We start from the raw sequence: 23,969 nt of genomic DNA on the forward strand, positions 1-23,969 counted from the left end.
ACCTGAGGTGCCACACTGCCACCTCCCCCATAGTACAAGTGTCCAACTGTATACCATGCTAAGCTACTAAGATATCCCTCGCCCTTTCCTTTGGTCAAACTCTGACCCAAGCTGACACTCCCAACTCAACCAATTAAAAAAAAAATCCCAATTAAAATAATTGCCAGCTAAGCGTCTCCAGGATCGCCTCATCCGACGAAGCCTGCGCCACGTGCAGATTCTTCCCCCTCACTTTCCCAGCTGTCTCTTACCACACCGCCCCCTGTCTCCCCGCGTTAATGCCACGGACGCCCTCACATACCTATATATATATATTTCCCCCCTTCCTCTATCTCTTAGTATCTCTCACTCTTAGTATCAACACTAGTACTATTACTCTCATCACTCCATTTAATTGCTTCGTCTTCTTCTTCTTCTTCTTCGATGGAATTTGGCGGTGATTACTGTGACTCTGAGTACGCGACGGTGTCTTCAGCGCCGCCGAAGCGCCCCGCCGGGCGCACCAAGTTCCGTGAGACGCGGCACCCGGTCTACAAGGGGGTGCGCCGGCGCGGGGCGGCGGGCCGGTGGGTCTGCGAGGTCCGGGAGCCGAACAAGAAGTCGCGGATCTGGCTCGGGACGTTCCCCACCGCGGAAATGGCCGCGCGGGCCCACGACGTGGCGGCGCTCGCGCTCCGCGGCCGCAACGCCTGCCTCAATTTCGCGGATTCCGCCTCGATACTTCCCATCCCACCGCCGTTCTCCACGCCGCAGGAGATCCAGCGGGCCGCGGCCGAGGCCGCGGAGGCCTTCCGGCCGAAATGCTCGTCTTCCGGCGACGGCAGCCGCGGCGCCGCCGCGGTGAACCCTTCGTCCTCGTCGTCACCATCCGCCGGCTCGGTGGAGGCGACGTCGCCGTTCGATTTTCCCGGGTACGACCACGAGATGGATCTGGAGATGTATTATGCGAGCATGGCGGAGGGGCTGCTGATGGAACCGCCGAACGGCGGCTGTAATGGCAATTGGGACGACGGGGAGAGCGGCGGAGAGGTTTCTCTGTGGAGTTACTCCATTTGATACTACTTTTTGTTCCTTTGTACCCTTGTTTTTAGGGGGGGCGGCTTTGTGTTGGATTTGGGAGGTCGGGTGATTAGAACCAGGATTTTAAATGGTTCTTGCCTCGACAGAGATTCCCAAATCTGGAAATGGCTGCGTCGTAATGACTTCCTTATTTATTAATTTGATACTAATTAGATCACTCTCGTTCAGCTCATGATTGCTCTGAGGAGTTCCCAAACTGAGAACCGGGAAGCTGCGGCGGGCTCTGCTTTCTCTTGTCTCTTTTATCGTTCCTGGTCGGATGGGCAATTTACTCGTCTGGAAGAAGAGAGGCAAATGTGTAGTAGAGTTTCTGGTAGTTGAGACCAGTGGTCGAAATTTTTCACAATTAAATATTAAAAATAAAATAGTTTCTAGAAGTATCTAATTTCTCTCCACCTAGAACCTTACCACAGTCATGAGTTAAAATTAACTATATTTATTAAATGAAACTAATAAAATTTAATTATCTTGTAAATTAAACTAATATAAGTAATAATAAATCCGGACAGAAAATAAATAATAGTTTATGGCTTTTGGTGTTATTTATAAATTGAGTTAATATATTTTTACCCTTCGAATTTTATTTTATATTACTAAGGCATTCCTACATTTTAGTTAAAATGTAGTTAAACTTCAGGAACTCATAATGATATGAAGTAAAGTTGAGAGGTGATTTTGATTTAAAATATGTGGATAAAATGTTTTTAAGTCTTATAATTTTTAGAAAATAAAGTAAAAAAGAGGGTAAAATCCATAAGTTGTCACCATTTTTTTATATGTACGTAAATTACTTTCTGAATTAAAAAAATTATTCACATAATCTCTTTAATTCAGGGGTCTAAATGGTAAAAAAAATTGTTAGTTCGAAGGATGTACTTGAGAAACTATGATAGTTTTGGGGGTTAAGTATAATTAACATTAGAATTACCACTGAGGCACTCACTGACCGACGTGACCGTTGCGTTATCTGAAGCCTCAGAGAGCCGCTAAAAATTGTATGCTTCGGAAGCTCTGAAGAAAAGCTCTAGAAACGATGACTTGAACGTCGAAACTTCCGGCGACCAACGAGAGAGAGAGAGAGAGAGAGATGGAAACCCTTTCTTCTCCCTTCCTTTTCGCTTCCCAGCCAAGCCCTAGCCATGCCCACCTCCCTTGGCAGCTCTCCTTGCCATCCTCATGGCGACTCGCTCCTCGCTGGAGGCGCAAACCCAAGGCATCGATCCGGCCCCCACCTCCCGGATTCGACTACAAGTCGGCGGTCCTCGACGATACCCGCTCCGCCGTGGGGGCGGCGCACCCGGAGCTGATGGATCTGGTGGACGGCGGCGCCCTGGTGGTCGTCGATAAGCGGCGGTTCGGCCCCGTCCCGATCTGGCGGCGGGAGTTCGTCGAGCCGGAAGCCATCTGGTTGATCGGCACGTCGCATCTCTCGGAGGAGTCGGCCGCCGGGGTAGGCCGCGTCGTGCGCGCCGTGCGGCCGGACAACGTTGTCGTCGAGCTCTGCAGGAGCAGGCGAGCAATTGATCCATTATTCCTTTTCTTTGATTAGAATTTGATGGATTCTATTGCTTATTACGGACTAAAATTTGAAGTAGAATTATTGGGCATACAATCTACATACTTCAAATTAGGTTAAGTTACTTCACTTTCTAGTCTATGGTGAGTTATTTTCCTTAATTATTCTTTAAGTAATGTTAAAGATGTGATATTGTCATGTTAGGTATTGTGAGCTAATCAAAAGGACGACTTCTTCCCGAGTAAAAATTGTCAGTCATTCTTGTATTCTTCCTGTTAATATAGCCTTTACAACTGCAAATTAGTACAGCCAATAAAAATCTACACTATTATATGGTTGGGAGTTCATGGAGTCCTTCCATGACAACATAGAAATTTGACAAACTGAAGTGGTTAATTTTATTTATGATCGACTCTATGAATGTTCTTTAAGAAGCTCCTTCCATCTGTGATTTCTTGGATATTTTCTTTATATATAGCTAGTTCCTTGATATCCATGGTAGAACTTATTCTGCCTTTTTGATCTGAGATATATGAATGTTGCTAACTCGAATTTTTACAGAGCTCACATTCAGAGCTGGAATAATGTATGCATCCCCAGATTCTCAGGATGCCCCACTTTTAAATTCAAATATGTTCTCCTTGAGTGGGGTTAAATTTTTTGGAGCCATCAACCGTAGCATAAACTTGGGTGCGTAGTTTCTACCTTGCAGAAGTTAAATGCTTCTTGATGAGGCAAATAACTTTTTGAGTGTGATGTTTAAAAGATGCTAATATGACATCCCCTTGCAATGGCAGGTGGGCAAAGTGCTCTTGCTTTGCGTTTGCTCCTAGCACTTTTCTCTTCAAAGATTTCTTCCGGTGCAAATCGACCATTTGGAGATGAGGTAGTCAATTAGTAATATAAGGAATCTATTTATCTAATAGATCATGCTTCTTGGTACATCAGCTAAACTGTATTATTTCCATTCAACTTTCTGCTGGCTATTTTGTGGCTTTGCTTTACAGTTCCGTGCAGCTCGGAAAGCTTCTGAGGAGATTGGGGCTCAACTTGTTTTGGGTGATCGCCCAATTGAAATAACTGTATGCATCTCTTAGTTTTAATTTGGAATATCATTCTAGATAGTCGTGGTTAAACTTATATAGAACTATCTGTTTCTCTCAGCTTGAAAGGGCCTGGAACTCTCTCAAGTGGAATGATAAGCTGAGATTGATAAGCACAATTTCTCAAGGCATAGCTTCTCCTTCATTTGGAAAACCAGACAGTAATTTAAAGGTTCTTCACAAACTTAATTTGATTTTCATATCAAAATTGTATTATAGCAAGGAAATGCATTGTTGTTGCACAAGAAGCACTAGACAAGTTAAAGCACAACAAATAGCCTATGATATCAGTATGATTGGAATTCTTTTTATTAGCTAGACCTTAGACAATATTGTACAATGAAACAGTAATCTCGATCATCTAGGTATCTCAGAAGTTGGACATCTAGAGCTGGTATAACTTTTCAGTCTTTATGTATCTGAGGGATATCCAAATTTTATCTGTCCTGCTAGATTACCAACTGTTTTAATTTTTAACTGGTTATGCTGTATAACCTAAGCTACCAACCTGCTATTCAAGTTTTATTGTAAATCTAGTTTTATCCTCTAATCTTTTTCTAGCATCTGATGTAGGCTGAAGAAATGCCTGGCAGCCCATTTCAACTGTATGAGCAGCTGAGTTTATCATATCCTTCTCTCCTTCAACCTCTTATACATGAACGCGACACGGTATGTTTAGAAGTCCCATCTGAAAGTGGCTACTGGTTGACTTGTTTAAAGATGAGTTCTCTTGCAAGTAACTCACTGCGTGTAAGAAAAGAAAAAAAAAAAGAAATTTGGTGATCATTAAGTCTGTAATTATCTAGGATAGGAACATCATTTATTGTATTTGCCATCATTGACTTTGGAACATTGAGGAGACTCGATAATAAGCCAGAGGAAGGTGAGGATGGCATCTAGTCATCCTGCCTTTCATGACCTGAGCAATACACTGCTAGTGGATGGAAAGAAGGTCATCCACCAGGGTGAGCTGATTTCAAGATTCAGTTCTCACTTCGGATTGCATAGTAGGCTGAGGGACTGAACTAGAAACATCTAGACAATTTCCCTCTGCTCATAAAATGGTTAATTAGGTCCCAATTATTTACAAAGTTAGTCCTTGGGGTTAATATCTTGATCCTGAGGAGGAATAACTGGAAAAGGCAATGGCTCAAAATATGTTAAAACTTTTTATAAAGTTTAACGTATAGTTTATCCTCTAACTTGTGTACATATGTTTGTATATACATCTATATACGTCTATTCCAGTTTACAAAATTGTGTACCTCACTAACTGAATTCTTATGATACCCTGATTCTTGACCCAGATCATTTTTCTTTACCTGAATTAAGGAAGCATGAACCTCTTCTGTGGAACCAATTGTACTTTGGTTCTAATTCAGCACTAAGCATGTGCGAACTATTTGAATACTAGAATGATAATTTTCTCAAATTGACTCGTTTTTTCTGTTAAGGATAATTTGATAACTCTAAGTAGGAGTTACATAATCATATTCCTGCAAGAGATGCAGTAATTCCTAAGGAAAAAAGTGTTGCTAAATGCATCTCATACGATGTTTCATTTGACTACAGGATGAACCAAAACAAAACTATTTCTTAGTATTATGTCCATTTGAAATATGCTTGTGTTTGTTATGTGGGGGCTTCCTTATATACAGTCCTCCTGCCCAGGGAAAATCTTTGGGCTTCTTGATGTACATTATGATCGACTATTCTTTCATCACCTTGCTTAATACAATCAGAAACTTGCTTATATTTTTCTTTCAGTATATCTCATGGTCTCTGAAGAGGAGCAAGGCTGTGAATGGAAGTAAGACAGTAGTTGGTGTCATAGGAAAGGGTCACATGAATGGGGTTGTATATGCATTAATATCTGATCTGGGAGACTTGCGATTTCGTGATCTTGCTGGTAGCAAATCAGGTATGAGCTCCAACAGCTGGATTAATGCTGCAGTCAAGAGTTTGATTAGGGATACAGTAATAGGGTTCGCCCTATGGGCTTTGTATGAGCAGCTCAAGACCGTCTTATAGCACCTCAAAGTAGTTGAGTTGATTTTTTTTTTCTTGCATGTTTGAAATTCTGAACCACAAGCGCCTGGAACGCTAAAACTCATCTTTTTAATTCAAAACAGTACATGCAAATCTGGTTTAATTTGCATTTCTTGCTGTATATGGTTGAAATTTTATGTTTATATACCATGATTTGCCATGTAATAGTACAACAATAAGGTATGTTTGGTGTATCATTTGAAGAATTAGTTCTTTGTTGGTTGCTATAGATTCATGATATTTACTGCCAAAACAATGTTTTGTAATCATGTTTGGCTTCTTGATTTAGCAGGCAATGTACATCAAACATGATTATTTAGGACATAAATTCGTGCTTTAAGAACATTCAAAAGAAACATAAAATGTCGTGCAACTATACTTCAATCTTACAACTACTAAACAATACCTCAAAAATTGGAATTAAAATTTGCAAGCATACACACACACACACACACACACACAAACGTTATTAAGCTTTCAAGTAGTGCTCGCAATCACCAAAAACCAAAACTGCACCCAATAATAATTTTGAACATGTGATCCCTTGATGAATGCAAGAGACAAACCTTACCATACCAAGTTTTTGAATCATTTATATTCATAAATCAGTGATGCAATTGTTGGTAATTCTATGTATTTGACATAAATTTTTTATTAACTTTGAGCTAAGTTTTAAGTGGGGATGATTTAACGATGGAATTAATTAGTTCAAAGAGTACTTTATTGTCATATATTCACTTAGTCAAATCCATAAAGAGAAGTAAATGAAAATTGACTCTAAAATAGGTATCATGACAATAAAAAATAAAGAAAAGTGAGTTTAGTACCGTATTGGATATTTGATATAGTGTTAAGAAGACAGTGTTCAATACTAGACTCGATTATTCAGAATTTTATATTCTATAATCTGTAAGTTTATTTAATTAATTAATTATTTTTTTGATCAAATTTTTTGTGACATTTTGGAATCAGATTGTTACCGCCAACGGCAACCAGTAACCTAGTTACTAAGAAATAGCTATCAAGCTATAATTTTTCTATTAAAACTGTCATATTTGAAAATAAAATATAAATTTCATAGATTCTCACAAAGTTACCTACTATTCCAATTACTAATTTTAAATTAAAAAGTATATTTGAACTGCTTATGTTAATATTAACAATGATTACGCATTTCAAATGAGTCAAAAATACAAGGGATAAACTAGCTGAGGGGTGAAATATATTATTACCCTAAAACTTATTGGGTTTTTTTTTATATATAAGGACAAAATAATTTTATGTTAATTTAAGTTTAATTTTAACAGTAATTTGTTAGATATAAATAAGAGAATGATATATATATATATATTTTTATCACAATTATGATATGTTGAAGAATACGGCGGCTTTTATTATATTTTAAAAGCTTTTAGTGGCAATAATGTAAAAATCTCAAACTTATTTTGTCTATCCGCTTTAAAATCCCCAACGCCATGAATTACATATACTGATCCTCTCTCCTCTGCCTTTCGCTTGAGCTAATCCCAGAGAGCTTCCCCCAAATGTTGTCTCTTTCTCCACCCCTATCCCGGCCCTCACATTCGCCGTTCCCGGTTGCAACACGCCCTTACGTCCGCCGGTCTCCACGTCTTCTTCTTCCTCGCGCCGCCGCCGCCGCCGCCGCCGACGACGACTACCACGCCACCGTCAGGTCTCTCAATGCTAAAGGCCGCCACACCCCAAGGAAATCCCTCGGCCAGGTCGAAACCCTTCAAAAATCTTCCTTGTAAGCTAGTTCACTCAAAAGATACAATCTTGAGTCGAATTCTTTCTCTTCTTCTAGCATTACATGTTGAATTCGAGCGTCAACGAGGAGCTCGCTAACGTCGCTGGAGTCAGGGAGGGGGACGTGGTGCTGGAGATCGGCCCCGGCACGGGTTCCTTGACCAACGTCTTGATTAATGCCGGTGCCACGGTGGTCGCGGTCGAGAAGGTTTGCTACTCATGCTTCGCGAACAGTCCCCATCTTTGTTCTTGAATTGGAAAGAAATTTGTCGTTTTTTTGGGTGGAATTTAATAAACCAGATAGGGTATTACTGACTATTGGGTGCTTGGAAGAGCTTCTTATCTCACCGAGTTAATACTTAATAATTTTAGTGTTAGAAGATTGTGTACTAGTTATTAGCAGTTTTTATCCATTTTTGCCTCTTAGGTTTTTGAGTGATATCTAGGGGCTCTTTGATTGCTGGCATCTAGAAATGCAGTAATACAGTCCGAGATGCAGCAGTTTTCTTTACTTTGGGAGTATTTAGGAAAATATCTCACATTCAGCTTGCGCCTCTCCGCCAATGGGAGACTAATTGGGTAATAGTGATGGACGTTGGAGTAGCAGCCTGCAGCCTGCAACTTCACATGCCACCAAGTTGGTGGTGTCAAGATGCAGAAAAAAATGTCATCATGTAGGAATCCTACAAGAACATAGTCCTTCCAAATAGACAGCCTCATACTACTTTCTTGTCTGCCAGCAACTCGACTTTCTGGCAGTGGGACAGCCCCATGGCTGAAATTTCAAATTAAGTGTTGCAATTTGAAGTTTTAATTCTGGTCCTTTCTTTTTGCATTTGTTAACATCTCTATTATTATCTATCCAGGATCCACACATGGCCATGCTTGTCAAGGATAGGTTTGGTTCTACAGATCAATTGATGGTAACATTCATAAAATATTGATCCACATATTGATATGCCTGTTTTATGACTACTAGTATGTCAGCAACCTTCTTTGTAGTTAGATTTATAATAGTGCAATTTTATGAATTCCTGATAGTTGATGGCATGAAGCTACCCAATAATATTCTTGATATAGTGCTTACTCTTGCCATGGAAGTTTGGATACTAAAATGCTTGGAAATTCTTTTGCTTGGTCATGTGCACCTTTTCTTCCCATGTTCTCATGTTGGGGGTACCTAACAATTCATTGACGCTTGTTTTGATATATCTTTACTAGAGAAGCTTTTGCAGATGGCACAAACTCTATTCTGGTTTATAGAAGGGAAATATTGTCATCTGCCTTTTTGTACTACAGTGGTTGTGGTCATTGAAATGTATCTAAGCTAATCTTTATACTCTGGTATGCTAGACATGTTACTGTTACATATTAATTGTTGTGATGGAAGACCAAATTAGATTATCTGAGATTCTTTGTAGATTATCATGCACACTCGTAGTGTAGTTGCTCCAACATTCCATTTTAAAAGGCATTCCAAAAGCAACATATATATGCTTGAAAGTTGTTTTCAATTAATTTTTGACCTCGGGTGGATAGACTTTCAGTACTGGTGATGCTAATTAGTATTTGTTATTGGAGAACATAGTGTTCAAGAAATTTAGCTCATATTCCTTAGCTGGATGTCTCATTGAGATCACTTGTATCTAGTTTCATACTTTCATTTTAGTTTACATCCATTTTTCATAGAAGAGTTATTGTATTTTTTTGTTAATTAGATGATATTGTTCCTGACCATTCTGTACAGGTTTTGCAAGAAGACTTCACAAAGTGCCACTTTCGTTCCCATTTAATTTCTTTGCTGGAGAAGAGGGCATCCAGGGGTGTGGAACAAAGCTATGGAAAGGTTGGTTTAATAATATGACTTTTGTTTTCTTGCACCTGACATGTGCAGAGTATGCAGTATATATAACTTAAGCACTGTTGATGGTTTGTCCCCTCTGAAAGAGAATATGGAGAGGATTTTGGTCTTCTTTTTTTCTTCATTGAGCATGTGATGTGGGCAATATGTCTTTATAACAGTTAAATGTGTGTGTGGTTCTGTTCGTACACATTTCCCTGCGTTAGCAATCTAAGAAAAGATGAGAACATGACACCTCAAGCTAGACTGTTTAAGGGCCTGTCGTTTGCCAATATGTATGTATAGGGTAAGGTTATGGGTACGAAGGACAACTCTATTAGAGTATTAGTTACTACTTAGTATGAAAAAGATCGTGGATTATGATCTTATAACTACACTGCATAGCATGATCTACTAAATCTGGAGTATTCAAAAACAAAAAAGTCATTCTAAGAGATGTCTTATGAATTGTTACTGTGGGCATCTGCAATGTCTACATGATCAATTGATTGCAAACTGAAATATGGTATTCAATATTGATACAGTCATACAACAAAAAAAAAGGAACTATATTGATCCACATGACCCGAAAAACAGTTGAACATAGGACATCCCCGAGTTGGGTATTCTAGGTAACATGATAAAATGTGTGTCTTTCTTGCTATCTTTAGAAAATCTTTGACATTCACTGCATTTAAGCTGTAGATAACTAGCGGTAGTTGTTGTGTTCCATAATAATCGAAATGAGTAGAAGACGATGGTTGCAGAAAGATGACGATAAATTTTAATTTGTTAGTTTAGATTTAGGTTGTGTACAGAATGTCTAGAGAAGTATGTAGGTTATTGTGGAAAATAATTCAGCTGTCACTATCCTCTCCAGAAGCAAATCAGCATTTGCTGAATATATTCTTCTACCATTCCATTTTATTACTCAAGAATTTCAGAAGATGAACTTTGTAATGTTAATAATCCATATATTCTAGTTTTAGACCTTTTTACTGCGAGAAAAAGCTTAAAAGTCTTTTTGCTTTTAGAAGTATAACCTGCTATCTTCTCAGTTTGCTTATATCATGTTAATTTCTGGTGAGCAATTAGTTCCTTGTCTTGCAATGTAAAGTGCTAAAATGTCACTGTCTTTTTCTTGTCGGTTGTAGCACACATAACACCTGCTCTCACATATATTGATCCAAAAGGCGGAATTGTGGAAACATATTGAACTGACAAAGATGGCATTTCTTTCTAAATGTTCACATGATTTTAGTGGATTATAAATAGAAGATAGAGGTCATCACTATGTGTTCTCTCAATGAAACTAATAGTTTATTTTAAGGGAAAACGCCTTTGTAGATAAAACGTATGTGATGCCACTATATTAAGTATTAAGTTAGTTTAGTTTCAGATAACTTTCCATTCGGCCATGTTGGGTTATGTTTGCTCATTATTACTAATAAACATGATTCTTCTGCTGTTGCATACTATTGTTTTTTTCGTTTTCCAGGTTGTGTCAAATATACCTTTCAATATCAGTACTGATGTTGTAAAGCAGCTTCTCCCAATGGGCGATATATTCTCTGATGTGGTACTTCTGCTTCAGGTTTGAACCATTAGCTTATATGACCATTCTGAACTACCTTGCCGAGATAAATATAACACCAAGTGCCACAGACATACATGAAATTCAATTGCCATTACACTTTCTGTATAACGAGCTTGGGAAATGCTATTCACACAATTTTGTGTTTAATATTTTCTTCATCCTGAAGATATTCTAAATTATAATAAATATACTTTTAGAATGTAGATTCACTAAGTCCTGACCCTCCTGGAATTTAGTGATCATTGCCAAGAGGTTGCTTCTACTAGTTTGAAAGACCTGAACATTTTTTTTTAATTCTCTTTTATCGAGTAAAGCTGCAATAGCTGACTCAATTTTTTGGTATGACTATGAAATAGTAGGACTGTAGGATATTAAATTTCTAGAATTACTGGAACAATGAATAACGTAAAGTTATAGAAATGGTATTGTTTTTTTATAAATGAGGGCAGATGTTGAGATGAACTTCACAGGATGTAATCATCTAACAGATGGATGAGTAATTCATTCGTTGATTGAGAACATCTTTCCAGTGGGATAGTAATCTCAAAGAAGTAAACTACTTTCAGTAAATTGGATTTTTATTTAATTGAGCTGACCAATATAGTTCGAATGACTAATGTAAGGATGCAAATATGTTTCTTTTTTTCCCTTCCTTTTTAAAATTGAGCCAGTGGGAGAATTACATGAGTTAAGCTTGGTTACTTAATAGAGAGAATCGAGAAAATCTCTATAGGCACTCTAACTAGTTGGGACTAAATGCTTGGAGGATTACTTGAGTTGTGCTTTGTAGTTGGTTGAAAATATTTCTCTTTTGAACTGAGTGATGCAAAATACTCATTATCCTTTTGTGAAACATTGCTGAAAACTTTTAAGCTCATTGATGTTTTCAATTGAATTGTCATGACCCAAAATCGAAATCATAACTGGTCATATACTTTAATACACTTAAGATGCATGAAGTCTTAACAAATATTTTTCTAAGTCCATAATGACAAAATTTAATATGAATATCTAATTCCAATAAATATACTCCAATAATAATGGAAATAGTTAAATGTCAATACTAATATGTTTTCAACCAAACTAAAATAACAAATAGTTTAGAACATAATGACTAATATAATTGAAAGATAGAAAGGCAAGTCTAAAGTGGACGTAAGCTCCCGGTATATCTTGCTCAGTTGTCATACTGATTAGAAACTGAAGTATTAGGAGAGGAATCTCATGAGCCAACAATCATAGCTCAATGAGTGGAATCCACTCAAAAGCTAAAAAAATCCAAACTCTATAGACATAATAAAATAAATCTCCAAATTCAGCAATATAAAATGTTACATCAAACATGCTTATAATAACAATAATAATAACGACACAAGTAATAATAGTGTAAGTCATATCTCATTGCATGCTTAGTATTATTATATTGAATTTTCTCAATATTAATAATGTCATATGTCTCAATTGGGTCAATGCCCTATAGATTCACATCAACTAAAAATCATTTTGAGATGACGCTCAGGTCTTTTCTTCATAGTAAATTCGGTTATGATCATCAGGAGATGTGGTCACTATATGATAAATACACTTCATTTCTTTCCCCAAGGATCACCATAAGGTATCACTATGTGATAAATACACTTCGTCTCTTCCCCTAAGGATCACTATAAGGTGTCACTATATAAAAAACTCATCTTGTCTCTTTCACTAACTTTTAGAGAGGGATTAGAGTTGCCACAAGAGTCACCTAAGAAAATCACCCTAGTGATTTAAAAAAGATAGGGCCCTCTCTTAAATTTTTAGATAGACTTGAGTCATCACGAAAAGTTACAAGCTATCTATATCGGGACTGTTTTATAAGTCATATCAAATATTAATTATATTTTTCTATTATATTCATGATCAATAAAATTGCTATTTGCACAAAGTATAGTAATACACTAAGTCATATATTTTACATATTTACTTTGCATACAAAAATATGATATTTAATTTGCACAGAAAAATACGTGATTATATAAAAAATATGAAATACAAGATGGATAAAAATGTGAGTAAACTCACCCACCTGAGTCTAGGTGAATTGATTGAAATATTTAGTCTCTGTGCTAAGAAAATTCACCACCTTTAACATGATTTCTAAAATAAAAATCTCATTTAATTAATAAATGGGCCAAATTTAGCCTTAGGTTGGGTTGCAACCAACTTGCAACCTACTCAAATCAAAACAAAAGGTTGGGCTTATGGCCCAAAATCTACTAACGCCCGAGCTAGGTTTGCAGCTAGTTGCACCTCGCAGCACACCAAAGCCCAAAACATATGGATTAGGCTTAAGGCCTAATCCCACTAAACTCATTGATTTGAGTCAAATTCTTTCCAAAATTTAAACCATCCTTGAATCCAAATTAAAAGGACTGAGCTCAGTTGTGTTCGAGCCCGAGCTCACCTTCCTCAATGGAAAAACCAGATGAAGAGAGGAAGGAGAGGAGGGTATTAGCAATCAATGACGTCGACGGTCCATCGACCGCATCGAAAGCTCCTTGCTACCCTCGCATCCACGTCGACCACACAAGGTGAAGAAGTTGCAGACGGCAACCTACGGCCTTACTCCATGGTTGGCGGCCATAGAGCTGGCTTCTACAACAATTTGAGCCACGAGAACTAAAAACATAAGCACCTATGACATAAGGCCAACGACATGAAGCTTTAGATACTCAATATGGCAACTACCCAAAGTTGTCGGTCGGCATATTTCGCTGATGAAGCCAAAACGTCCAAAAATAAAGGTACACACTAATTACTCTATTAAATCCAAATTAAATACGATGGGTGGGAAAGGACTGACCAATGAGTTGCATGATGGTCTCCGATTGTTTCGGTGGTCCAATCCCACTATGTAAGCTCCAATAGGGTAAGGAAGATGAAGAGAGAGATATATAACAATGTAGAAGGAAAGAAATAGGGTTAGGGTTTTTATTTATACGAGAGGATTTTGATTTCGATTTGGAAACTGATCGCTAAGAAACCTGCGACCACTCCTCTCGTCACGTAATTTAAGGAGAAAGAAATAGAGTTAGGGATTTATTTATATGGGAGGACTTTGATTTCGATTCGAAAACTAATCGTCAAAAAACCCGCAGCTATGAAGCATGGATACTTCATTTGCCCCTCCGTACTGGTATCTGGTACGTATGGGATACGGTCGGAGGAGTATCCAAATTTAAAAAATTAATTTTTAGTTTTTCGATATGGCTCTGATATGGTCGGATATGGCTCCAATTCATATCTTGATCATCCAATTCTTTTCTTTTTTCTTTTTGTGCTAAAAGATAATATAAAACATATACTTTATATGTATATACGATTGTCTAATCCTTCATGATACTTTAAGGCTTTGTTTATTTGATAATGAATTAAATATATAACTTGAAACCTATTTAAAAATTCAAATTAATTGTAGACTAATAGTTGAATTAGGCTTCAATGTTTCACTAACATTTTGAGTTTCATATCAGTTTCTATTACAATATTATTCTAAAGTTTTAGGCATATAGAAATTAAATATGCAACTTTCTTTCCTTTCATCTTGTCATTTATGGGATAATTATTTTTTGCCATATGTTATATTGGTTGACAACAAATTAAAAATATATTATTTATTTATTGGTGTATCCATGCCGTATCCGTATCCTATTTTAAAAAATTCATTGTATCCCCATATCCGTATCCCACATCTGTATTCATGCTTCATAGACTTGTAGCCACTCCTCTCGTCACATAATAGCGAGGGAGTGAAAAAGAGGTGCACGCACGTGCAATGCACATGATTAACTTGCTCTTTTTTCCGTTTAGCTTCCAACTGCCAATTGGCCCCCCCCCCCCCCCCCCCCAACTTCCATTTTTTGAGTGGTTAGGTCTTAGTGTTTACAAATTTCTTACTATAACCTTTTGCACTTGAATGTTACACAATCTCATACAGATCTATGTATTCTTTTTACTTAGCGTAACAGATTTGAACTATTTAGCATTTTCATTTTCTCTAATATGTGCTGCCATTTTCTTAAAGCTTGATACAGATCCTTCTTGTCGTAAATACTTTTTGTACCTTGCCCAAGAATTTAGTACTTGGTGTCATGTTGGGTCTACATAATTTTCTAATTTTTATTAATCATGAATCATGATCTTATTTCCTGTCATGGTGGCCATTTAGGGGTGAAAACGGGTCGGATTAACTCCGACCCGACCCGCTATCCGACCCGACTCGGATCGGATTCGGATAAAAAAATTCTATCCGACTCGGATTCAGATTCGGATACGGATAGAATTTTTGAAAAAAATTCGGATACGGATTCGGATACGGATCGGATAAATTTTTCGGATTCGGATACGGATATCGGATATCCGTTTATCCGCATATTTTTTTAAATGATTTATAGTTTTTAGTTTGCTTATTTAAATAGTAAGTATTAATATTATTACTAATAATGCGTTATATATTATTTATATAGATTAATTTCTCTAATTTTATATATTCGACATACAAAAAAAAATTTTGTTGTAAAACTCTTAATAATTTTGTGTTAATTATATTTAAATAAAATATTATAATTATTTTAAATTTAATTAATATCCGTTTAAGATCCGATCTTTTATCCGAAAATTATCCGTATCCGTTTAATCAGGATATGGTTTTAAATTTTACTATTTGTCTAATATCCGTATCCGAATCCGTATCTGAACTAAAAATACGGATCCGGATATGGGTTGAGCACTATCCGATCCGTATCCGATCCGTTTTCACCCCTATGGCCATTTGTTTACAGAGACTGCAACAACTTATGAGTTATGCATTTTATGTAAGCTTGTTACATTCCTTTTTGCTTCTACGCTTGCTATTGCGATTATAATTTGGGAATTCTCTCTTCTATATGACATTGCAATGGAAGAATGTATCCATTTTATTTTATTTTTATGATACTACATACATATAGAAGTTATAGGGGTGTCCTAGCAGATAGTTAACTTTATTGGTTTTTAAGTAGTGAAACTTTTCAGGATGAGACTGCATTGCGCTTGGCAGATGTTTCCTCACAGACTTCGGAGTGCCGGCCCATCAACATATTTGTGGACTTCTATTCAGGTAGATCAGTTCTTCTGTTGTGCACATGAAATCTCATCAAATCTGCTGTGTGTCTTTGGTTAAGGTTGCCCATCCCTGAGCGATAAATGATCAAACTTGTTATACATATGCTTGGGAAAATGTGCATTTAGTATGATTTATCATAAGCAGAACTCTCTTTTTGGTTGGTGGCATCAAAAGCCTTAGCAAATCGGCCAAATAAGTATTCCTTGCTGAGAGTAGTTACATTGAGCAAGCCTGACGGCAATGACTGTGACTGTCCTGATAAGTTGGCTAAATTTCAGCTATTCAACTTTAACCAATCCAAAGCACATTCAGATACTTGCCTTTACAGTAATTTAATATTTCTTCTTCTTGAATAAAATTGGCATCTTATAGTAGTATCAATCATCATAGTTTATTTGAGCTTAGGGAGTTGCACAGATGTTCCCAACATGTCCAACGGAGAGCATATAGTGTACCAACAATAAGTTCTTTAATATAGGTGTCAGGTTCGACACAGGAGAGGAATACCAAGGAGACCATAGTAGAACTAGTGAGAGATGTTTAAAGAGAGAAGCACCAAAATAGTATTACAGAACTGATATGTTATGCTCCACTAAATATTATTTACAAACTTACATATAGTTTTGCTCTCTCTACACGCCTGAATGAGTCTTCAGGTTAGTACTTGTGTCAACAGGTATGTTTAGATTTCTTCCATGCACAAACAGGAACAGTAACAATAATCAAGTTAGGGTAAATGCAGATTAAAATTTTTTTTTTTACTAAATATAAATCCTTCTAGGATAATACACTATTCAAACTGTGAGGAATGAGGCTATGAGGCTTTAATTATAAGGATTTGTGAATGTATTAAATTGTCAGTGCTACATGAGGGATATAATGATGATTGATGACCAATAAAACGACAAATTTGTCTGTCCAATTCACTATGTTTGGCTATTGGAATTTTATTTCTCCATTTATTTCTATATTAAATTGCATGCTGTAATACCTGAATAACATACATTATTTGATTTGTTTCATCTATATAGATGCCAACTACATATTGAAGGTTGAAAGATCGAATTTCTTTCCTCAACCAAATGTAAGTAATATCTATGTTTCTTATACTTGGTTGTTTCATATTTAGATGATTATTCTATTGCCTACTGTTTCTTGTTTTCTTCTTTGATACATTAATGGACATGACACGACTCTAAATTCCTACGTATCTGTGGTTCACAATGTTCATTTCTTTAATTTTCAAGTTTCCCAGAACTTCTTTAATGTTTTTGTGATCAGAGATACAGCCTTAAACTGAAAGAGAGTAAATTGTCATTTATATGATAGATCCACATAGCCATTTATTACTTCAACGAAGTTTTGCTCTACTTGTTTCTGCAACAGAGACAATTGTAAAATAGTGAGTAGCATGAGAAAATTATGATCCTTAAATTTAAGAATGGGGCTGATCTTTGAAGCGGCTTATTTGGCTGCAGGTTGATGCAGCTGTTATTAGATTTAAACTGAAGCAAGTTGCAGACTATCCACCTGTTGCTTCCACAAAGGGCTTCTTTTCAATGGTTTGAGCAAACTCTGTTGCACAATCTCTTTTGTGGTTACATCATCATTCATTTATGCTCTTTTGATCTGCAAACTCTTGTCAGTGTGTAGGATAGATTAGTGTTGTGCATAGATTAGCATTGGGGCAAATGTCAGCTACTTATCATAGCCATCTGTGAGACCATTTGAATTTCAAATCATAAAATTTTTGGAATTGGCATTTCCAATTAAGTCACCATGGATAATGAGATCATCTGCTTTGACGATCTTTAAAACACTACATCTCTTGGTGAAAAGAAAATGCCTCAATGCGGCAGCATCACCAGTTGTGCTTCAAGTCGGTTCATCACCCCCCATCTTCTGCATGAGGATAACCTTTGCAGGGAAAGAGTTCTAGATTAGGGTTTTGTAGGGAGAGTGGAAGAAGATTGACTTAAGATGTTGGATTTTTGGTTTCGCCATGTTTGATCCAAGATCCAAAAGATAATAATTTTCCACTGATGCAACCCTCACCGGTGCGCTCTTTTCTCTCTCCTTCAGCTTCCCTTTTGTTTATTACATTCTTTTTCTCTCTGTCTCTTCCTCATTCATCCTGCTGCCATTGTCAGAGAATTTCATGCTTTAACATAAAAACTGTACCTGCACTTCAAGTCCATAATTTAAGTCTTGTTTTCAACAGAAATTTCATTCCTTGGATTCCTCTTTTGGGTGTGAAAGCCCTTGATTATACTCATGGACTCTAATGTATGATGCTCAATCCTTTTCTCCTCACTAAAATTTAGGTGGTGGAGGTGCAGTGCATTGCATATGAGCTAAGGTTTGGGTATTGGAAGATAAAATACTATGTCTGCTAGTGCTTACTATTTACTACCTAGTATAGATATTGTTCTAGGTAAGATATGCTATTGCAATATTGGAAGCTCTTTTCTCTCAGTTCTGCTTAGTATATCTGTGTCACTAACTTTGTTAAAGTTATCTGTTGCTATCGTATTGCGTGTTTCCTTTTTGTACAAAGCTGCTTCTATTTATTTTATCAAACCAATTTTCCGCAGCTATACTTTCATGTTGGATTGATCTTAACTGAAACTAACACTGGTCTAACGTTCTGTTCAAAGTCACTTGACTTACTAACAAGATGTGCCAGGATCTATCCGGCTTTCTTCTTGCAGGTGTATTCTATTTAGTCATACCTCATGGGGGATAATAGGCATATCTCCTAGCGTGTATGATACTACCGGTACCTCCGGTGCCTCGTGTCTTCGAAGTTTGAACTGTTTTCATCACTTAATTAATAGAAACTGTACTTTTAAGGTTTGTGAGGTAGAGTTCTCCAAGCTCATGGGAAAGTGTATTCTGTGGGTTCTGTTTAGATTGAACTGACACAAACCTGATCTATTTCCAAATATGTGTTCTTGCTTTCCAAGTAAATGAGGCAGATGTCATTGTTGTTCAGGTAAACTCTGCTTTCAATGGGAAGCGTAAGATGCTTCGAAAATCACTTCAACACATGTGCCAGCCTGCTGAGATTGAGGCTGCTCTCAGGAGCATCAGTCTTCCAGTTACAGTAAGTTCGTAAGTAATTTTTGATGCTTCCATTTCTTCTTTCGTCCAATATTAATTTTTCTCCTTGTTATTGACTGTGGAATTACAGTCCAGACCTGGAGAGCTTACCTTGGATGATTTTGTGAGGTTGCATAATCTCCTTGTGAAAGCATAGTACCTTGTGCCCTCGAAGGAGGTGGTTCTCAAAGCTCATTCACTAAAAAGATGAAAGCGGTATTTGCATCTTAATGTCAAACCGGAGTTTCAGGCATATTCTACAAAGAGAAGAGCACGCATTTCCATGGAAACCATTTGCCATGCATAAAATGATCTCCCGACGCTAAGGTCATCAGGGATTTGAATGTCGTTACTACTGATGTCACTATTTCTGCATTACATGATCCTCCTGGTTTTGCAGATCTTTGCAATGCAACCACTGGAGCTCCACGTCATCCTATTAGTAGAATTGAACTAATGTTTCAAAAATCCTCACCTGACGGAAGAGAAACTCGCACAGAATGTACATTAGTCAGGTGGTTAAAATGCTAGATCACAGCATTGTCCAAGCCGACTTTTCTTGAGAAAAGCAGTGAGAAAAATGCTGATTGGAAATAACTACAGAAAGGATTCCAAGTATTGTTAGTTTCAATCTTATGAGATGCTCCAGGAGAAGACAAGCAATATATTATACACGAGATCTTTGTTCTTCTTTTCATGCAAAGAATCACATCCTAAGATGAGTAAAGAACTAGTAATTGCTTTTATATTACTTGCTGCAAGAGCTACATGAAAATGTAATCAGTACACATACTAACGAAGTGATGCATAAGTACATCACTGTTTGTGAAACTTATTTTGGAAAATGTAATCATTACTAAATAACAGAAAATATTCTTTCTATAATCTGATGGTGTTCTTTTGAAGTCTGAGCAACTGAAACAAATAGAGCTGATGGTGTTTCCTACCAGACAGATTGCCATGCCTTTGGACTGATTGCTTTCAGTGGTGACTGGTGTATCTATATATATGGCAGCGTACCGGCACGTAGCATGATGGTGCCGTACGGCACCTCTCCTAATGCATCGCCGCTCACCATCGATCTCGTCGTTGATCGCCAATCGCCGATTGCCGCCGGTTTTGTGCCCTAGCCCCAGAGAGAGAGAGAGAGTTAAAAACTTAAGTTGCGGGTACAGGATCCGTCTCTCTCTCTATCTCGATCTCTCTTCTCTCTCGGGGGCTAGGGCACGAAGCGGGCGGCGATCGGCGAGTAATGGCGACGGTGACTACAATGGCAAATGTGAGTATCTTTCTCTCATTCTCTTACGGCACGGCCGGCAAGTGTTGCGGCATGTCACGTGCCGTGCCGGCCGGTGGTCGATATGGTCCGTGCTTGTGGCACGGCCATTGTTGATATGGAGTAATTCTTGATTGAGTCTAGCACTAGCACTGTTGTTTTACATGGTGTGAGAGATCTTGGAATTTATTCAATATGCACATGTAGCAGTTTGCTTATATATAATATTAGGTGAAAGATCACACAATTTATTTTGATTGTGTAGACGATTGGCTTTGCATGAGCTAGGTAATAATTTCTCAAAACAGTAATGCACAAGTACTGAATAGGCAAAGTAATTCCTGGTCATTTGCATGAATAGTTTAAATAATTTTCAATTTTGCAGGATCATATATTTTCTCTTTTACTTCGCGCAACTATCCAAACTGTTTCTTGGGGTGAGGCGATGTGCCGTATTTATGTATACTCTGTAATAACAAAATGTGCATCGACTATAAAAAAATATATGCACTTGATTTTATATGCTAAATCAAAAGAATGAAATTGCAAATGCCTCAATAACGAAATCATTTTAGTTTTTCATGCAAATGAACCCTAGTTTTTTAATTTATTTTTTATATCAGAGGTTTTAGGCTTGTATGGCCCAAACAAGGGCCAACCCTCCCTTTAATTGAGTGCATGGCTCATACAAACACTGTTTGAATGGAGACTGTGATCAGGATCCTTCAGTCTGTATGTATACAATTGAAGCTTTTCTATCACTTTTTGAATCTGGGCTAAGCCTAGTTATATTTATTGAAGTAAAGCTATTGTACAAAGGAAGAGGGAGAGGATTACAAGGAGAGAATTGATGAGAAGTCCTTAAAAGAAAGAGGAGAAGAGGATGGAAGACACTCATTCATGGTCTCCAAATATATATCAGAGAGGGAGATTCTGAGACCAGTGAAAGTTATAGTAGCCTTCTGTTAGAAGACTCTATTATTAAGCTCTTTCCAGAATACAAGGTGGTCAAATACCTTGCGATATCTACCTCCGATGGACGGCCGTTGTCCGCCTCCTCCTCGTCGTCGACCAAAAGGCTCGGGATAAATGAATAAACTTTTGAACTATCTAAACTGAAGTCAATAATGAGATATAAATTGAATCTTCTAAACCATGCTTCATATAATCTTGTGTCTCTCAGTCATCTCCTGGCTCCTGTTTCTTCTCCAGGTGAAAACCCTACAACCTCAGAAAGAGATTCATAGTCTTGAATGTTACTTTGGCTGCTCCCATGATGTTGTTGATTGTGTTGTAATAGCACTTGGTTCATATTTTCTCTGTGGATGTCTTGTCTATTTATTGCTTGCACTGCAACATAGTTGATCTCAAGTGAATCATAGAGTGACAACCTACAAATTGGACAGGTTGAGTGTTTCTGGAGCCATATATCTATACAAGATAGATGGAAATTATGGCCACATTTTGGCATAATTCTCAGTAGATCTCTCTCTTGGTATTCTCCTAAACATATTATACACCTGCAAAGTGGTGGAAATATTTAGTTTCTATTGGGTGTTACTTGAAACAAAATATAGATTTTTTTTTTTGCATGTATAACCCCTCTTGTGTGTAGAATCTCTCTAGTTACTTTTTTTTTCATAATTATATATTAAAATCTAAACCATTTAATAAGTGAAAAAGATAAAGACGCGTTAAAATAACGCATGATAAAAAAGGATGAGAGTATTTATCTAAAAATTCTGAGACGTATACATATAAATATCAACTTTAGAGCGGGTATATACATACATACCGGATTTTAGACATGCAAAAAGAATCACAAAAATGTGAAATGAGAGTTCAAGAAAAGCATGGCTAAAGAATTAAAGATAATATGCAGACATACTGATCTTCTCTGGAATGGAAGGACTGTCTGTTGTACTTTATAGTGGGAATTGCAGCAAGAACAATGGGTTCAAGGCCGTCATCTTCATTCTCTGGCTGCTGCAGGAAAGAAGTCTGCAAGTTTCATCATTTCTCACAATTTTAACTAACAAGAGTAGAACAATTTTATACTAATGTTTGTCTCAAACTATTGATCATGATGTTAATGTCTTCAACTTTTTGTTACTCTAGAATCATGATCACATTCCAATAGTTGAGATAGTTTTAGGATCATTTCAAAGAAATCTAACACTACTCAAATATTGTAGTCTGTTAAAAAAAAAAATTTGTGACCCTAGCAAACATATGACAAAGCAACAACAACAACAACAAATTCAACAAGAAATCGAACCTGGTTTCGTCGCTCCGGAGGTAGTTCAAGGTTGAACACAGAAGCCTCAGAATCGACCGGGCGGCTACGCCCGCAGATAAGGCGAGCGCAAACAAACACGATGAACGTAGAGCTCATACCAAATCCGATGACGGTCGTCGCCAGGTTCATTCCTGAGCCTAACATTCCCCTAAATTAACCAACTCTAAGGTCCTTAGACTAGCCACCAAGACTACCAACAACAATTACACCATCAAATTGTGCATTTGGAGCCAATGAACACCCAACCCATTTGAGATTATATGGAATAGCTTTGTGGGATGGCAAAGAATTGAGGGGAGAAAGAAAGAAGACACACAAACTTTTAGCATATCTTCTTTACTTCCTTCCTGGCATCAAACAGCTATAACTTCTGCTACCTCTGTGTTTGTGGGGACCTGCCTGCCCTTTTGCTTATATTCCACAAAGTTTTAAATGTCATATATCAACATCAGTGGCAGTATCCTTGCATTTATGAATTAAAAGGGTGAAGAAGATGCTAAACTTGGTTGGCTTGAACTATTACTACTCAATGATTGATACGAGAGAATAAAAAGAATTTTGTCAGCACTAATCAAATCAAATCAAATCAAATCTGTGGATGGTTTCCTTGCTAACTTCCAAACTTAGCTTTATTTATTATATATATATTTTTTTAACATAAATTAATTTGATTCTATAATATTTTCTTTTTTTTTCTATTAAAAAATAAAATATCTCGAGTTATATCAAGGAGGCCCATTGGCCTGGCTTGACTAACAAAAGAATATAAATGCATAAAAATTAATGGGATAATTATGCCTAAATCTTATGAATTATTGTCCAGTATTATATAGACTCCCCTCATTTATTTTCCTGACACATTGACTTATTTATTAATGCAAAACAATTTAAAATGTTTATCTAACATATTTTCTTAAGTTAAAAAATAATATCATGTGATCAATTTTATGAACAATTTTACTCTTATTTTAAAGGAAAGAAAATAGAAAAAAAATTAAGGATAAATGATTAATATCTAATACTTTCTATTAACTTCATTAAAGGAGTGTAATATGATAGTGCTCTAATAGTTAAAAAAAAAAGGCTCATAGTGTATGAGTGTTTTTGAATTTGAATCTCAATGACATAGATTTAAATGCAATACTATTGAGTTTCCACTTTTCTCAACAAAAAAATATTAAGAAGGACCCTCTACTA

The 23,969-nt window shown here is 37.0% G+C and overlaps 4 protein-coding genes across 9 annotated transcripts; 3 read left to right on the top strand and 1 right to left on the bottom strand.

Moving 5' to 3' along the window:
* The first annotated feature begins 331 nt into the window (after nt 1–331).
* Nucleotides 332–1,237, top strand: LOC140769310 (dehydration-responsive element-binding protein 1E). Its single transcript, XM_073109975.1, has one exon. It carries the CDS (start codon nt 424–426, stop codon nt 1,054–1,056), a length of 633 nt encoding a protein of 210 aa, XP_072966076.1. The 5' UTR covers nt 332–423; the 3' UTR covers nt 1,057–1,237.
* Nucleotides 1,238–1,596: 359 nt separating this feature from the next.
* On the top strand, nt 1,597–5,773 carry LOC140769295 (uncharacterized). 2 transcript variants are annotated; one of them, XM_073109960.1, is made up of 7 exons: nt 1,597–2,592; nt 3,171–3,286; nt 3,394–3,482; nt 3,604–3,678; nt 3,761–3,871; nt 4,273–4,368; nt 5,467–5,773. In XM_073109960.1, exons 1-7 carry the CDS (start codon nt 2,168–2,170, stop codon nt 5,728–5,730), a joined length of 1,176 nt encoding a protein of 391 aa, XP_072966061.1. In that variant the 5' UTR covers nt 1,597–2,167; the 3' UTR covers nt 5,731–5,773. The 2 variants fall into 2 exon arrangements, with proteins under 2 accessions (XP_072966061.1, XP_072966067.1); XM_073109966.1 differs by having other exon boundaries at nt 2,451–2,592; nt 3,158–3,286.
* A 1,469-nt stretch (nt 5,774–7,242) lies between these two features.
* Nucleotides 7,243–20,082, top strand: LOC140771160 (ribosomal RNA small subunit methyltransferase, chloroplastic). Of its 4 annotated transcripts, none has more exons than XR_012106112.1 (11): nt 7,243–7,490; nt 7,574–7,723; nt 8,382–8,438; nt 9,263–9,361; nt 10,854–10,949; nt 16,005–16,089; nt 17,127–17,179; nt 17,574–17,657; nt 19,091–19,201; nt 19,289–19,524; nt 19,598–20,082. XR_012106112.1 is itself a non-coding variant. In XM_073112598.1 (10 exons), the coding sequence occupies exons 1-10, from the start codon at nt 7,293–7,295 to the stop codon at nt 19,352–19,354; spliced, it is 999 nt and encodes a 332-aa protein (XP_072968699.1). In that variant the 5' UTR covers nt 7,243–7,292; the 3' UTR covers nt 19,355–20,082. The 4 variants fall into 4 exon arrangements, 1 of the variants encoding a protein (XP_072968699.1); XR_012106116.1 differs by lacking the exon at nt 19,598–20,082 and adding an exon at nt 18,807–18,874 and having other exon boundaries at nt 19,289–19,307; XR_012106115.1 differs by lacking the exon at nt 19,598–20,082 and having other exon boundaries at nt 18,807–19,201; nt 19,289–19,326.
* Nucleotides 20,083–21,180: 1,098 nt separating this feature from the next.
* LOC140775323 (RING-H2 finger protein ATL5-like) lies at nt 21,181–23,090 on the bottom strand. Of its 2 annotated transcripts, none has more exons than XM_073118545.1 (3): nt 22,752–23,090; nt 22,362–22,474; nt 21,181–21,993 (listed from the first exon to the last, which is right to left on the bottom strand). In XM_073118545.1, exons 1-3 carry the CDS (start codon nt 22,914–22,916, stop codon nt 21,657–21,659), a joined length of 615 nt encoding a protein of 204 aa, XP_072974646.1. In that variant the 5' UTR covers nt 22,917–23,090; the 3' UTR covers nt 21,181–21,656. The 2 variants fall into 2 exon arrangements, with proteins under 2 accessions (XP_072974646.1, XP_072974656.1); XM_073118555.1 differs by having other exon boundaries at nt 21,183–21,993; nt 22,362–22,459.
* Nucleotides 23,091–23,969: the final 879 nt, after the last annotated feature.

This window comes from Typha angustifolia, chromosome 2 (assembly GCF_048772165.1).
Source record: "Typha angustifolia cultivar Huaian chromosome 2, ASM4877216v1, whole genome shotgun sequence".
Classification (NCBI taxonomy): domain Eukaryota; kingdom Viridiplantae; phylum Streptophyta; class Magnoliopsida; order Poales; family Typhaceae; genus Typha; species Typha angustifolia.

Bases quoted from the DNA above. Each gene is read 5' to 3' on its own strand.
- LOC140771160 (XM_073112598.1), top strand. From the start codon at position 7,293: ATGTTGTCTCTTTCTCCACCCCTATCCCGGCCCTCACATTCGCCGTTC. The intron at 17,180-17,573 runs GTAAGTAATATC...ATTTGGCTGCAG, and splicing joins ATTTCTTTCCTCAACCAAAT to GTTGATGCAGCTGTTATTAG. The intron at 17,658-19,090 runs GTTTGAGCAAAC...ATTGTTGTTCAG, and splicing joins CAAAGGGCTTCTTTTCAATG to GTAAACTCTGCTTTCAATGG.
- LOC140769295 (XM_073109960.1), top strand. From the start codon at position 2,168: ATGGAAACCCTTTCTTCTCCCTTCCTTTTCGCTTCCCAGCCAAGCCCT. The intron at 2,593-3,170 runs GCGAGCAATTGA...GCTCACATTCAG, and splicing joins GTCGAGCTCTGCAGGAGCAG to AGCTGGAATAATGTATGCAT. The intron at 3,483-3,603 runs GTAGTCAATTAG...TTTGCTTTACAG, and splicing joins ATCGACCATTTGGAGATGAG to TTCCGTGCAGCTCGGAAAGC.
- LOC140775323 (XM_073118545.1), bottom strand. From the start codon at position 22,916: ATGTTAGGCTCAGGAATGAACCTGGCGACGACCGTCATCGGATTTGGT. The intron at 22,475-22,751 runs GTTCGATTTCTT...TGAAACTTGCAG, and splicing joins CTCCGGAGCGACGAAACCAG to ACTTCTTTCCTGCAGCAGCC. The intron at 21,994-22,361 runs GTATGTCTGCAT...ACCACTTTGCAG, and splicing joins TTCCATTCCAGAGAAGATCA to GTGTATAATATGTTTAGGAG.
- LOC140769310 (XM_073109975.1), top strand. From the start codon at position 424: ATGGAATTTGGCGGTGATTACTGTGACTCTGAGTACGCGACGGTGTCT.